The sequence below is a fragment of the Brachycentrus maculatus genome, unplaced genomic scaffold (assembly GCF_059751285.1).
Source record: "Brachycentrus maculatus isolate JH-2025_06_01 unplaced genomic scaffold, ASM5975128v1 h1tg000118l, whole genome shotgun sequence".
NCBI classification, from domain to species: Eukaryota; Metazoa; Arthropoda; class Insecta; order Trichoptera; family Brachycentridae; genus Brachycentrus; species Brachycentrus maculatus.
In genome coordinates, this window is record NW_028280871.1 from 198,626 (window position 1) to 214,768 (window position 16,143).

Sequence of the window (16,143 nt, forward strand, 5' to 3'; positions counted from 1 at the left end):
ACCAGTAAAATATCTACTAAAAACCAAACATCGATTTTTAAGAAATCGATTTAGTCGATTTGAATAAGCCCATCTCTAAAAAAGTTGTGTTTTTATTTTCCGCTTCTCGTTGTTTTTGCCGCTTTTCGTCCTTGGATTTGGTTTTGCCGGATTTTCTCGGTGTTTTTATCGATTATTTACTTTAATAAAATTGGACTGGGTGCATTTATTCACATTTATATCAGAAGCCAGACAATAACTTCGTATATATTATTGTGGGATCTCCGAGAAACGATATTTTCATACAAGACAAGATCAGCCATAAGGTAAGACAAAATTGCGTCTGAAATGTTTTGAAGTTTGCCGCGATAACACGCGTTGACTGTTATTATGAACGTTCGTATCGCTAATCAAAATTAGATTACATAATACAATTATTAACAAATAAAGTGCAGTCAAAATTAGATAAAAACTATAACTAACCATTGATTAAGATCATTTGGCATGGTACCACACCCATGAGTTTCTAACAAATTTGGGTATTCCAGTCAAACTCGTTTCGTTATTATTTCGTCACTCGATTATATGCTTTGAATATTGTTTACGTTCGTTATTAATTTTCAAATAAGTCTTTACTTAGCAATTACATCACATTAAGAATAATTTGAGGTTATGTCTGATATTTTTGTTCCCATCTAGTTGATTGTTTGTACCGAGGTATTCTATGTCATATATTACTGGAAACAACAAAAATCATAGCATTAAGGTGGTTTGGTTGGTCCAACCACCTTAGAATTGGGAAAATAATCTGTCGTTTTTGTTTTATTGTGGCGCAGCTGAGAAACCACAATAAACACGAGAATTAAAAAAAAACCTTTGCCTTTAAAAAAGACTACTAAACCCTTAAGGGTCATTTATATGAGGCCAATTGTGATAATGGTCCACCGAGCCATTCTTCTTCTTCCTAGCTACATCCCAGCTTATTGTCTTTGTAGACTGCTGGGGTCAGCTCTCCTCGTCATCGGGTTATAGATCCTTCTGTCCTGAACAACGTCACCTAGGCCATGCCTTCGAATCATGTTATCTTTCTGCATCACCCATGAATTCCTCGGTCCACCGAGCCATTGCAGTGACAAAATTTATTCTATAATTCCACATTCATATATGAGCCAGTAGTGCTGGCAGCGCAACTGACTCACACAACGCCAGCCAACTAAGCCATTTTGGCTAGTGAACTGACATCTAACAAACTAGTCAGAAATATGCGCACAATAGACTAATAGATAAGCCAATATGGCGCACAATTGATGGGGTCAGTTATTTTTGGGTAAAGTTAAAAAGCACTTAAATTTGATGGATTAGCTAGAAAAATTGTCTCGAGAATATTCCACCATTTTGAAATTTTCATCGGCTCGGCTTAGTGCAGTGGTCAGCAAACTTATTAGCCAAATATGCACACTACAACGAGAAGCAAATCTGCTTGCAATTTTAGTACACCTTCATTATAATTTTAGATTTACCTGTATTAAATTACGGGTACACTCAATAAAACACGATTTCACACTTAATAAGGATTTTATTTGTTAATAATTTTTTTGTTAAATGTAAGGTATCCAAAAAAACACATTTTATCCCTTTCATCTTGGAAGTTTGATCAAGTAATGTTTGCGTGTCATTATTTTTAGCATGTTCCCAGATTCTCGTCAATAATATGATTTCTCAGTTTGCCTTTAATAAGGTTCATGATTCAAAAAGATTGTTTGCGTGAATACGTAGAATGGAAAAGCTTTTTTGCGAATATTTGTGCTGGAGCCGCACTTAAAAGGTTAAAGAGCCGCATGCGTCTCCGGAACCGCACTTTGCCGACCAACGGTTTAGTGGAATGTCTCGAAAACTAGAATCCTATAAAGCGGTAGTTATTTTACAATGTAAAGGGTCTTTTTAATGAAAATCTTTTTGATACAGTTGTGATGCCGAACAGACGTGAAGTGTTGTCTCTGTACAAACAGCTCCTTCGATACGGACAACAGCTGCACTTGACAGACAAGAAGTACTACCAGCAGAGAATAGTCACCGAGTTTAAAAAAAATAAACAACTGGACAATCTTGAAGAAATCACTTTTAATTTTAAGGTAGGTCACAATCTTTATTTGTTTTTCTTATGTTTTTACTTTATTTACTTGCTCGACATCTTGCGACACTCTTTGTCCCGCAGTTGGCACCTTCTGTGACTTCTTGGATAAAGCCCACTGCACATTTGGCACACAGTTTGTGACAGTGAACCAACCAAAATTCTAACCACAATTTCCGATTAGGACCGGGTATTAATATCATAATGTGTATGACTTAAAATTAGTGCTTGGAACTGGCGTTTTTGTTGCATGTTTTTCAAAAATTATACATTTGTGTATAAATCATCATATCTTCAAAAATATTTGATATTTTATGATAAAAGTTTCTGTGTAATATTCACCATACCTAGTAGCATATAGTAGCCGTATTGTTAGAAACATATTGTTGTTTAAAATTTTATTCATTAAATACAAAAAAATATAAACGTATAAAAATATTACACTATCATAGTTTAACTTAAACATAACTATTAATTTAAAATACATATAAGCGCCAGCACTGTACAACAATAATCTAAAACAATAACACCCAACATCACTATAAAATAACTAAATAACCAAGAAAGCAAATTAACTTCAAATGTTTATGAAATTTGACTAACCCCATTGAGCTTCAATATTTATGATACTGTTGACATTCTGATACCTGACCCTGCACAGTGTATAGTGTTTCCATTTTAAGATATCACTTGAATTGAAGAATCACTTGAGTTATGATGTGGTATTTTGGGCTTACATTCCCTATTTATAAGAGCTCCGCAAACAACCAACATGACAATGCCGAAGAAAATAAAGTATTTATACGTGACCCGTTTCCTACGCTCAAATACGAAAAATTGTTTTTATATGTGTCCCGACAAGAACGTGTTAACATGTTCATAGCTAAGTTTGTGATATCGTGCGGTCCATACTCCGCCAGTCACACCATATTATATGCTGATCGGGAACAAATTTCTAAGCTCCAGTGTGCTATTGGTTACCGTGTGATAGAATTGCGTTTTATGTCGATCATTTGCGTAACTATTGTACTTTCTCATTGAAATTTTGGTATTTAGGAATAAATTGTTGTTATTTTCCGTCGCGCAATATTTTACATGGTATAATTTTTTTTTTATTCGGTAACAGGAACTGTATTTCAGTTACATGCTTGTATTAATTGACTTTATGGTAATTAAAAAGATTTAGATATTTATCAGGCTGTAATTTTTGCAGAAAGGGCAGCAGCTACTGAACAAAGGGTTGGTTCTCTAGTAACAACATGGCAACACTGGTACCATTTTCCCTGAGACAAGTTCCCCGGCTGATGCTCACCTCCTGGTCCCGCTACAAGCACACCATCGATCACTCCCTGGTCCCCAAAATCCGGGAGATAGACCTGGAAGAGAAGTTTGTGCGAGGAAGCGGTCCGGGAGGTTCTGCTGTAAATAAAAACTCTAACTGCGTCGTCTTAACTCATAAGCCTTCAGGTATATCTCTTTTGTATTGTGATTAAAGTTAAATAACAAAGTAACATGTGACTGTAACAATGATAATAATAATACTTAATCCATACAGCTCCGTTTTTGTAAAATGTCACGAGTATTATGTAAAATATTAAAATAGGTTCTCAATCATCATTTCATTATTTGTACATTCTATGTTGGAAACAACTTGTCTCAAATATATTTTAACCCTACATTCATAATCAATCATGTTTAGGAGTGCCACTATTCATAAACAGAAAAACTCGGAATTCAAATACTGATAACTTAAAGGTAACAAAATGGAATAAAATACAATACCTTATAGAAACATATTTTGTTACACAAGTAAAAAATTGACTTTATTTAAATATTCATACAAAGTGCACAAATATACCAATTTCAGTGATTGACTATACATTGAAAAATTTATTTGGTTTTTTGTTTCTTAGAAATAAAACTTTAAAAAAAAAGTTATTACTTACGCAAAAAATCAATGTGAAGATTAAATAATAAACATGATACATATATATCGAACTAAATTTTTTTTCTGGAAAGCAATAATTAATTAATATCAATTTTGAGCCGAGACACTTATATGGAAAACATAATATGTTAAACAAACCAGAAAATATTCATTCAGTATACTCTTTCATAGTTGAATATGGGAAACCATATTTGGTACTATTGTACTCATTTACAAACATTGCACTAACAGATGCAAGTTAAAATAAACAAGTAAATATTTTCTATTAATTTTCGGCTTGTAACACAAATTGGCCCAATTAAAAACAGTTTAATCTACAAATTTTGTACCTTACAAATTGGTCCGAACATTTTAATATTTGGTTATGATAATGAAAATAAATTTGTTTTAAAAATGATTCTAATGGAATTTTATGCGGAGTTCTTCTAAATAAGCATCAGCTGAGTAAATAAATTTATTTGATAGCACATTTTTGCTGGCACTTGCGTTGTCTTAATACATTTTTTTGTATATTTGAATTCTAATCATTCCCTCGATAATTAAATGTTCTTTGTTGATGCATTTATACAGTTACCTCATGTGATGACATCTAATCTCATTATATCGATAAATATGCGTTCCATAAAAATATATGACCGCTTTATAATTATGTACTTAATTTTTTTTAGTATTGTAATGTCTTTGATCTTTAATGATAACTGAGTTTGTTCTTGTGGAACGGTTTTATTTAAGAAACAAATAAATTGGCTTAAGGGTTATAAAATATAAGAACAGTCTTAATTTCACAAAACTATGGTCCTAAGCCTCAACTATAGTCCAAGTCTACCTTTATTCAATGAAATATTTAATGGAGCATAGTTGTGTGCTTCATAACACAACAACATTGTAAAGTTTCAATATATAAACCTATCAAGTCTTTAATATCAATTTCTGTATGTAATATAAAAAATTAATGTTTTTTTATTTTTGTTTTAGACACTTAACAAAAATTAAATTTGTGTGATATTTATTCATAGTTGTGTATACAATATTTTAATATATATTTACTGTTTTTGCTAAATATTTATGTACAAAATGCCAATGTAATAATGTTGGTCTGATCAAAAATATATTTAAAAAAACCTTCTGAAATCTTTACTTTTTTCAAATACTTGTCATCGACTATCTTTCATTGTTTCAAGTTTTCAGGGCTCCTTTAAACGAAATAAATTTAAAAAGCAAATGTGCAGTACATTAACCGGTAATTTGATAGAAATTGACAGTGGTATCAAAAGTAAAATAAAATTAAACTGTATTATTGTGAAGTATTTTTTGTATAGTTTTGGTCAGGCCATACATATTCTTTTGTTAACTTAGCCAATATTGCTCCCGCATCATTGATCTGTAGCTTTTGTTAAGAATGCTTTATTGGGCTTCCAAAAATGATAATAATTGGTGTAAAGTGAATTAGGTTAGTGTTGCGAGATATGCAGTTGCGATATGCTGTGAGAAATAATGAATAACTTTCCAGGACTAGTGATAAAATGCCACGCGAGCCGATCGCAAGATGAAAACAGAAAGAGCGCTCGAATACTTCTCATTGCCAAACTGGACCAACTTTATAACGGAGAAAATAGCGTAGTGGCGCAGAAAAAAGCTATAGAAAAAAAGAAAAGCTTAGAAGCAAATAGAAAGAGAAATAAGCTAGAATCTCTGAAATCAGCTTGGAAAGAAAGGGAGGGTTTGGATTAAAGTAAAATACATTTTTTATACATATAGATATTTTATTTGTACAATTAGTTCTCAAATGGAACAATTATTCCACCATTCTCAAGATGGGTTTAGGGTACATTTTGATTATACTTCCTTCCACTCGCATCCTGTCACGTTTCAATATAAAATTAAGCTAAGTAACATATGCAATGTAGTATTATTTTGTAATAAACATGGAATATGATTTGTCCTTTTAATTCAACACAACATTTTCACTCTGAGACAAATAATTTTAGATAGTAAAAAACCAAAAAAGAAATACAGTAGATTCTTGATTTACTGGAATACTAATCAATAATATCAAAGAAAGATTCCGCAGCTTGTGTCAGTTGCAATAAAAAAACAAAATACAGTTGATACTTGTTTTGTTAAAACAACTATCAATTGTGTCCTGTATCGGATTTATACAAGTTGAAAATACATATAGCAGGGCTTACTGCCACCCTCAGTGTTCATAATTCATGGTAAGTTTGTACCGGAGTTTGTTTTAAATTTCTAAAATTGCGCATTTTAAAAATTTCTGGATTATCCGGGAAATTCATTTTCTTCACCATCTGTCCTGATAAACTGAGAATCTACTGTACTTACATATAGATTGAAGTGCGGTTAATCTTAAATTAACTTAGCACCTTATACATAATGACAACAGTTAAAAAATTCATCAAATTGGAAATATTTTTATTTTAACCGCGATATATATATAATAGCAAAGCACACTTTCAAAGTGCATGGGGAAAAAAATAAAGAAGGAATTAGCCAAATATACCATTAGCGATCCATCACACATAATATAATATAACCATTAACCCAATATTTATGAAATGAGCACTGAAATACCTAAAGAAATATAAAAAGTTATTAAAATTAAGAAAAAAATATGTATTTACAAAACCAATTTACAAGAATTAATTAGACTAACTAAACTTATACAAAGATAAAAGTAAACAATATTGGCACAGAATTGTTTGTATAAGAAGTGTAACGGCTTTCATAAGTGAAGTTTTAAAATTAAATAAAATTTAATATTATCATTTCAAATAAGTCGATAATACTCCAATGAAACGGTAAATTAACATTTCATTTAAATAATGTAGAATTTCAAAACTTTAAGCAGAACACCCCATCGGTGATTCGCTTGAATTATTGGTTATGTAACTAACTTTTATCCCCTTTGTTTCGAATAATTGAATTGGGAAAAGAATATTAAAAATATACCAACATTTAATACATATGTATCATTCTCACAACTCCCAAATAAATACTGTATGTGCGAAAGACAATATCTTTTGGTGATCAGAACAGTATGTTAGACATTCAATTAATTTGTGGATATCTAAAACATCAAAAGTAAAATTCAATTGATTGATTTGTAGAGTGAAAAAGTCATTCTTTAAGAAGTTAAACACACAGTTCATTGTTACCTTCATTATTCTGAGTTCAACTCAAAATGGGTGTGGTTTGCAGAGGATTGCAGAAAGCCAATGAAAACTGCAAACAATGAAAACGTGATTGTCAAAATTACACTATAAATAATCAATGAGTCGTAACGAGTTCCATATTCAACTGAAGTGTACCAATTCATTAAAAAGTAAAGTCAAATCTAGAATTTGGAATAATTTGAATCTGTTAATGTGATGCCTTTCATACTACCACGGATCAGATGCTGGTACCAGTGGCGGATTTACATAAAAAAATAAAATGCCCGACAGTAAAGCAATTGCTTTTATATATCGACATTTGCTGTTGTAAAAGTGTCAGTTGAATTTAAATGCAAATTATGTAGTTATATCAAAGGTGTTCAACTCGTTTAAACTTTTTATAGTGCTCGGAAAAGAAAATAAATTCACTACACGTCCACAAAAAACGTATATCCGCCACTGGTTAGAACACACCTGTGGTGCCACTGACTAAAGTAATATTTTTACTCTAATAATAAAACTAAATAATTGAATAATCTTAATAATTAATGAAATTGTTTGGTTTTTGGTATGGGAAAATGCAATTTACGGTCTTTTTGTACGTTCCAATACAAATAGTAAGAGAAATGTTATAAATGAAAGTAGATTGGTTCATACACACTCATGATTCCATAGCCTAGTGATGGAATGGCAGGCTGGTTCGACTTTCTCGAACCCGCCTCCCTTCTCACTCCCGTAAAAATAAGATTAGAAATACATTTTACAGTAATAATGGCTTTCTAAATAGACCGTACATTAAAAAGTTCAACATTTTCACGGATATGGTGTTCGCCTTATAATAAAAAACTGAATCACAGCTTAGTTTATGATGTCTATATAATACCAACATTTAATACTCCGTCTCCCGCCATCTCTTGTACCACAAAGAACCACCCTCGCGCTAAATCTTTATACATTCCTACAATACTGCACCTTCTCTACTCCGTGTCCTCTCGTTTCTGTAGAATTAATGAAATACAACAATACAACACCTAGGATTTATACAATTCAAAATCTACACAACCATTGGTCTCCGTAGTCTGGGATTAATCTTCATTTAGTCGCGTGGTTCGGTCTAGACAGCTCATTTAGAGAGTAAAATGTAAATAAGTCGGTTAGTTGTACACGACGAACATGTAGTGTAATTATGTCATACGACTAAATGAAGGTTAAGAGAATTAGACAACTAGATGGTAATGTATACTATTATAAGGGATAAAAATGAATGGGACAAGTATAATGAAATATTGATGCGGGAAGGTATGAAAAGAGGTAAGCAAACTACATATTAAATGAAGAACTAGTGCACCTAGAACCGGTTGCTACTTTTCTCCCTTGAAAAACGAATAGAATCCCTTAAATACTCTGAATACACTATAACTTTGATAACAATGACATATAACGATACTATAGAATAAACACCTCCCTTAAAATATGAGGATTTTGAATAACATTCATATTAAATATAGTTCCATAGTCAAGGTATACAATGTTCCAATCTCTGCTCGAGATAAACATCCAAGATAAACAGTTACTGGAGATCAAAAAGTGCAGGAATCATTAAAATTTGCATAGAAATATCATAAAACATTAACAGCGAGCAAAGTATTTTTACAGCTTGATAACATTCACATTTAAAAGATATGTAAATTATGCGCAATGACTCCTATACTTTATAACATTTAGTAAAAACCCCATTTTAACTTGTCTTCAAAGTACTCGTATGTGTCAAATACACACTGATTTAGTGCCGCAGATGTGCGCTCCATGTATGCTGTAAGTCGTAAACGAGTATGACAATTTTACAGAATAACGTGTAAAATACACACATAGTAAACATTACATTAAATATCCCCTTTTAACTTACGTATCATAATAATAATAGAATAAACGAACTATCAAATTAATTACAGGTTTCTTGTATTTATTAATTTTGAATCACCAATGATTTCAAACTAGTAAATAACATGTTTTTATGTTACATTATGGCATTGGATCTGGCAAAGTCTTTAAAGTGATTTTAAGTGTTTGACATCCTCTTTTTGGATGTCATATGACTTGTTTTGTGCAACGACATTTCAATTAAAATATTAAAGTCATCTGAGGATTTTAAACGGGATGACTATTCAATCATTAATCCCCTATGGTTGAATCACAATCATCTTAAATCATTATCTTACACAACTAACTACATTCTGAACAACATGGCCCGACATCGCGTAAAACTTTGGAAGGAAGAACCACCAAAGTATAAATCATAATACATCGTACAATAATTGGATACATCGGATTTTACCTTAAAAATTTGCCACTGATACCGCGGCTTACGTCAAGAATGAATCGATATTAAAGAATCTTAAATAAAAGTGAAAAAAAAATAGTATGGCAGTACAGCCCGTGTACTGGGTTGTCGAAACCGCTCGGGATCTTCCTTCACGGAGCACACTATGTCTGCCTGAAGAGAAGGGTCTCCTCGAATATGAACTTCTTGAGTGTTTCCTTGGGCAAGTCGTCAAGCTCCATCGCAAAGCGGAAAGGTTCCTCGGCCACAGGCTGCAAGAATAACAAATATGTACAAAGGTTGCACCGTGTAATACAAAGTACTCTATCAATGAAAATTGTGTATATTTCAAGTGACATAAACGTCTTACATTTTTAATACAAATCTCAGTACAGCCATATATGGTTGAAAATTTAAAGTTAAATAATTAGAGTTGAAACCTAGAACCTATTTGATATAGAAAATGATTGAATATATATATTTGATATTGTCCCCAAAGGGTTGACCTCGCAGACGGGTTGTTATCGAGATTTATTGATATCTCGACAATAGATAAAGAAGTTATCGAGATGGGAAAGTGGAAGACACGAGAATGTGGGTATTAACACGATGAAAAATATAATTTCTCCGTTAATGGGTATGCGTATGAATTCCAAGTTACCTCATCATTGGGCTCGTAATACTGTTCGAGGTAGGGGTGCGCCAGTGCCTGCTCCACCGTGGCGCGTCGGTGCGGGTTGAAGGTGAGCATCCTGTCCAGGAGGTCCAGAGCGCGAGGGTCTGCGGATGGGAACAGTCGCGTCCACGGCACGCGCGGCTTGAACGGCAGGGACTCCAGGTATCCGCGCGCCTACCATCACAATACACATTCACAGTCAAGTCTCCTCATCTTCAGAAATAACAATTTTAGTTAATATAGCAGTAAAATGTGTTGATTTATTATTACAATAGGCATAAATGAAACTATGAAGCCAGTTTGTCTAACTATGCCATGATGCCTGTCTGAATTTGAAGCAACAGGCCTTATATCAGCCAATATTAATTCAGTCTACATAGACCTATCGCATTGCAATATTTCACAAAATCTAGAAGGATGAGCCAAATACGTTTTGATAGATTTATTTGATTTTTCTAACTAAAACGAATTGAGACATTTTCAAACAGTAAAACTATATTTTTCATTAATTTCGCAGTCACTTTTTGGTTATATCTTTAATTAAAATTTCACTTGGTTAATTCCACTATTTTTTAAAATCTATTGTGATACGTGTTTCGATGCGTTCTGCATAATTTTCAAACACCATATGGGTGTTTGAAAATGATGTGAAATACAGCAAAACATGTGTTACAATAGATTTGAAAAAATAGTGGTATTTACCAAGTGAAATTTAAATGAAAAATCTATATTTTTTGCAAGAATCGAAAAAGGCAAAACGATAGCAATTTAAGAAAACCCATCTCTCAAGCAGACATTTTTTGAACACCAAAAGCATAGAGAAATATGTAGTTATTTTCGTAAATTTCTACATATTTCCATTGAAAATTTTGTTAAACATAATGAATCAGGTTGTGTTTATACCACTTTTAAGCATATAAGGTAGTATCTGTTTTTTTTGTATGGTGGTAACAAAATGCAAGTAAAAGATTACCTTTTCATTGATGATGCACTCCAAGTCCTCTTGGCTGGGGGATCCTAGGACCCCGAGGATGTGGTTGAGCTGGTCGAGGTAGTGCTTCCCGGGGAAGATGGGTCGGTTGGAGAGCATCTCGGCCAGGATGCACCCCACGGACCAGATGTCGATGGACTTGGTGTAACCCTGAAACCGTCAGACGTATTAAATATTACCATAGCTATTTATGATTGAATAGGATACTACTGCATAGGTATGGAGGATTTTTTTTCCTTGATCACACTTAATAATTACACAAGTAAACAATTTTCTAAGAGTCCGTTATTAAATATATTTCCAATCACTCAACATCCTTGATCCCCGTTGGCTGTAACTGCTAATTAACACGAAAAATAAGACTACTTGAAATCTAACCAAGATCTTTTGCCTCATAGCCAATATTTTTTTTTTGGATTTTGTTAATTTTGTTAATAGTGTTTTAGTATTAATTAGTCTTGAAAAAGAGGCGGTTAGCTTTGAAACCGGCAGATATTATAATTAAGTTATAGTAAAATATTTTTAATGATTTTCAAACAAAGTTATATTCGATTATATTATGGATGATTTACCTTGGAGTTGAGCATGATCTCGGGGGCTCGGTACCAACGAGTGGCTACATACTCGGTCAGGAAGCCGGTGTGGTCGTGATCGGGATCAGCTACCCTCGCCAGACCAAAGTCGCAAATCTAAATATAAATAAATCAAACAAGTTAATAAACTGCCGTTTCAACCTTCTTCTTTACTAATAATAATTATCTCAAAATAATAATAATCTTAAAAGTTTGTCATGATATAAAATACCAATATATTTAATATGAGATCTTCACACGTTGTTCTGCAACAAAGGTTTATAAATTTTTTTAACTCACAGCATCAGATGCAGAGATATACATATTAACTCGAAGTCATGTTTTCGTTAAAGTTCAATGTGTCTACTACTGTACAGAGCCTAAAGCGCACACCATATACTGGGTGTTTGGGAGAGGAACGCAAAGGGTTCTACTAACAGTCATATAGCGAGATAATATTGATGTTATTTTTTGGATTTAATGATAGATGTATGATACATAAAACCAACAGGTTTTGGAATACTCAGAATCTTTCAGGTTTTCTTCAATAAAGTTTGAAAAAATGTAGTGAAACTTTCCGAAATTTGAGTAATGTGTTTATCAACCACAGGTAGAATGGTGAACGTACACAGTGTTGAAGTATAATGTGACCAAATAATCACTCAGACTACTATATTCCCATCTCAATAGACTTCTTCACTTAACTGAGATACCAATAAAAATCTTGAGATTAATAGATTGTTAATGAAAAAAAACGCAAGGAATCAGTCCATTTAATAGCTAAAGTGATCACATAATATAGTCAGGTTTTTACATGGCACAGTGCACGGCTTGCCAACGGTTTTATTGACCTGTCTAGAGTAAGATTATGATTTTGTATCGCGACGAAGTAATACAAACCTTGAGGTCGCAGGTCGTGTTGAGGAGAAGGTTAGATGGCTTCAGGTCTCGGTGGAGTACATTAGCCGAGTGGATGTACTTCAATCCTCGCAGGATTTGGTACAGGAAGTAACAAATGTGATCGTTGCTCAGTTTCTGGAACAAAACACAAAGAATTCTGAGATAAAACATAAAGACCTCTGTAATCTGATTAGGAAACACACCAAATATTGAAAAATTCATAGTTTAATTAAACATCTGGTTCGCAATTGTTGTAATTTCAAACTGCATTGCAGCGTATCTCAACCAGACTTAAGTCATAAGGAATCGGCCACATCATTCATTATTGTATGGCTTATGACAAGTAGCTGTTAAAAAAAAAAAAAATTAAAAATATTCTTATGAAATGTGCTTTCGGCACAGGGAATTAATACAGTAACGCCGTAAGCGCTCTAGAGGTATTATTTTACGAAAAGAGCGCTATATAAATTATTCAAATTATTATTATTAACACATGAATAAAAATATTACGATTGAAGAAGTTAGAGATGTGTGAAGAGCTACATGGCGCCAAGCTTGCTTCTACATATGTATGGAAATGTAGTATCCTATATAATTAAGTGTTATGGTAAAATTATTTTCATAGTTTGTTATACTATACTGGGATCAGTACGAGAGTAGAGCAGAGGAGAGAAATAAAAGAATGAAGTTCATACCTGTGTTTTTAACAATTTGTAAAGGTCCGTCTCCATTAAGCACTGTACAATATACACGTCTTTCATTTGGTCTATTGTCACCGCCCTCAGTATGTCCCTGATGTCAATAATCTGGAAGGAAAAAACATAGTTAAAAAATCATCACTTCATTCAGTTTGCGGATTAGATTACTTGACACTACTCTGTACACAAATTTGGGTGCGTATTTCATATTTCAAGTTTCTGATATACTCGTATATCACAATTTGGCATCAAAAACTAAAGTGGGAATGAATTTAAAACTAAGAAAAATAAACAAATACCATGCACCTAAATCCAACCGGGTAACAGAAAAGGTAATGATTACAGATGTCCCCCGTATAACAGGGTACTTGTAAAACACGGTTTCGATATTACAGGGTATAAAATTTACGATTAATATAACACGGATTCGATATCACATGGTACTAAAACTTGAATTTAATATTACACGATTTCAAAAAAATAAAATCGGACGGATTTTCAGATATTTTATATAGACAAACTTTTAATGAGGATGAGGAACTAATATTAAACTACTAAATATCTCCACTTCCAATTACGCCGATGATTCCGAAAACATTTGTAATATTGCATTGGTTGCTAATTCAAATTTAATTGATTTATATTATCCACTGACACTACGTGATGGAATTGCATTTTTAATTTATTATTAGATTAAAACCAATATTTTTAGCTTTTCCACTTTTTTATTTGACCAGCGACCGGGTTTCGTCGTTACCGACATCATCAGACTGGGAGAGGCTATACAAATTGTTATGTTATATATAAAAGAAGGCAGGAGTTGATAACCATGATTTGATATAATTTTATGAGAATTATATCAAATCATGGTTATCAACTCATGGTTATCAACTCATAAAATTATATCAAATCATGGTTATCAACTCATAAAATTATATCAAATCATGGTTATCAACTCCTGCCTTCTTTTATATATAACATAACAATTTGTATAGCCTCTCACCAGTCTGATGATGTCGGTAACGCCGAAACCCGGTCGCTGGTCAAATAAAAAAGTGGAAAAGCTAAAAATATTGGTTTTAATCTAATAATAAATTAAATTCAAATTTAATTTATCTCCGATAGTAAATATCTTGAACTAAAAAAAAATATAAATTGTTGAAAAAGATCCTTTAGTAGCACGTAGGGGAAAATTTAAAAGAGAATTGTAAAGTTCCTTAGCTCCTCATAGAGAAATTCTCAAAGAATTACAAGATCGAAAAAGACAGATAATTGCAGTGTATATCAGATGACTTTAGTAACGATGGAGACATAACTAGTAAAGAGGAGTTTCAACCAACTTTGAGATAAAAAAAAAATAAGCTGTAATTTATGATGAGAGCGATGATGAAAATTAATTTTGTGATCATAATAATCCGTTTCTGTTTATTTATCATATATTTTTTGCATATATTTTATTGTATTTTTTAGGTATTATTAATTTTTGTGTTTCATCATAATGTGGTATTTAATATTTTAGTTTTATTGGAACAAAATATTTTTTATTACATATAAACGCTTCACTAAGCAGGACTCCCAATGAGTCGTTTATTTACATTAGATTTTTTTTTAAATATATAAATTTCCAGGTAAGGTAAAAATATATGTAATATCACCCTGGAGCGTACGACTGATGTCCATGCCTTCACATAATTGATGATCAAGATAACACTGCGTCGATGCGATGCAGTGCCCTTTGCAACATTGGGTGCGGATTAGGGTTGCAACTAGGGTTGGGGGAGAAGAAGGATACTTGGGAGGTACCAATAATGTTTAGGCAGTAAGTCATGTCGTGTCGCATTTAGATTCGGGCGGTTGACATGGGGGTAGCGGGTGTGGTTAGTGCGGAAAGTAATAAGAACTTGCGTTTTCATGTTTAAACCGCGTCAATATCTTGATTTCCCTGAGGGTCCTCTGGCAGTAGGTCTGGTGCTCGAACGGGGAGATCTTCTTTATGGCCACCTTTGATTTCTTCTCATTGTCGAACGCCGACCTGTAACAACACAAATCCGACGATGAGTTTACAGCGGGTGGAAAATGAAAATGACAAGCACATTGACCCTTCGATATTTATATCGAAGTTTTATACACAAATATAAAACTTCGATAGATATTTTTTATAGAAACATATCAGAACTTTATTTCTGTGGAGGAAAAAAAATAAAGTGGAAATAAGGAACGATTTTTTTTTAATTATCACATTAAAAAAACATTTAAATGTGAGAACGGAAAGCTGCAAAACATAAAACTACTGTAAATTATAAAGAGCCCTTAAGGTGATTTTCACAAAAACGGCGCTAGATAGATTGGCCGTATTTATTATTATAATATATATGTATATCTGTGTGTTTACATACACACACATGTATATATGTGTATAAAACAAATATTTTAAAATGTGCCCTCAGCACGGAAAACCCAGCGCGAAGACACAATACTATAAATTTGTTGTAAATTTAAATTACTCTTCATAAATATCAGTTTTTCACAAAATCTATTGTGACGCAAATGATGCAAAATGCATCAAAACACAATAGATTTTGAGAAATAGTAATATTAACAAAGTGAAATTTAAATTTAAAATGGATAGATATCACCACAAAGTGACTGCCAGATCAATCGATAAAAGTGTAGAGTTGCGTATGATGAATTAAATAAATTAATAAAATCAAATTTGAATAAATTACAAGACTATTTTTAGAACAAGTACCGTTATTTT

General features: G+C 32.6%; 3 protein-coding genes across 4 annotated transcripts in view; 2 read left to right on the forward strand and 1 right to left on the reverse strand.

Annotated features, from left to right (window-relative positions):
• The first annotated feature begins 108 nt into the window (after positions 1 to 108).
• Positions 109 to 3,459, forward strand: LOC148309727 (mitochondrial ribosome and complex I assembly factor AltMIEF1). Of its 2 annotated transcripts, none has more exons than XM_088259571.1 (3): positions 109 to 305; positions 1,945 to 2,111; positions 3,324 to 3,459. In XM_088259571.1, exons 2-3 carry the CDS (start codon positions 1,950 to 1,952, stop codon positions 3,360 to 3,362), a joined length of 201 nt encoding a protein of 66 aa, XP_088115697.1. In that variant the 5' UTR covers positions 109 to 305; positions 1,945 to 1,949; the 3' UTR covers positions 3,363 to 3,459. The 2 variants fall into 2 exon arrangements, with proteins under 2 accessions (XP_088115697.1, XP_088115698.1); XM_088259572.1 differs by lacking the exon at positions 109 to 305 and adding an exon at positions 312 to 375.
• Positions 3,370 to 5,994, forward strand: LOC148309728 (mitochondrial translation release factor in rescue). The gene is made up of 2 exons (XM_088259570.1): positions 3,370 to 3,577; positions 5,569 to 5,994. Exons 1-2 carry the CDS (start codon positions 3,370 to 3,372, stop codon positions 5,787 to 5,789), a joined length of 429 nt encoding a protein of 142 aa, XP_088115696.1. The 3' UTR covers positions 5,790 to 5,994.
• A 1,010-nt stretch (positions 5,995 to 7,004) lies between these two features.
• Positions 7,005 to 16,143, reverse strand: part of rl (Mitogen-activated protein kinase rl) — a 173,535-nt gene continuing 164,396 nt past the window's right edge. The window contains exons 2-8 of the mRNA XM_088259569.1: positions 15,291 to 15,417; positions 13,383 to 13,493; positions 12,688 to 12,822; positions 11,788 to 11,904; positions 11,198 to 11,365; positions 10,210 to 10,398; positions 7,005 to 9,820 (exon numbers count right to left, since the gene is read on the reverse strand). Coding sequence (XP_088115695.1) covers positions 9,713 to 9,820; positions 10,210 to 10,398; positions 11,198 to 11,365; positions 11,788 to 11,904; positions 12,688 to 12,822; positions 13,383 to 13,493; positions 15,291 to 15,417 — 955 coding nt within the window. The 3' untranslated portion in view covers positions 7,005 to 9,712. The remainder of the gene's footprint in view (positions 9,821 to 10,209; positions 10,399 to 11,197; positions 11,366 to 11,787; positions 11,905 to 12,687; positions 12,823 to 13,382; positions 13,494 to 15,290; positions 15,418 to 16,143) is intronic.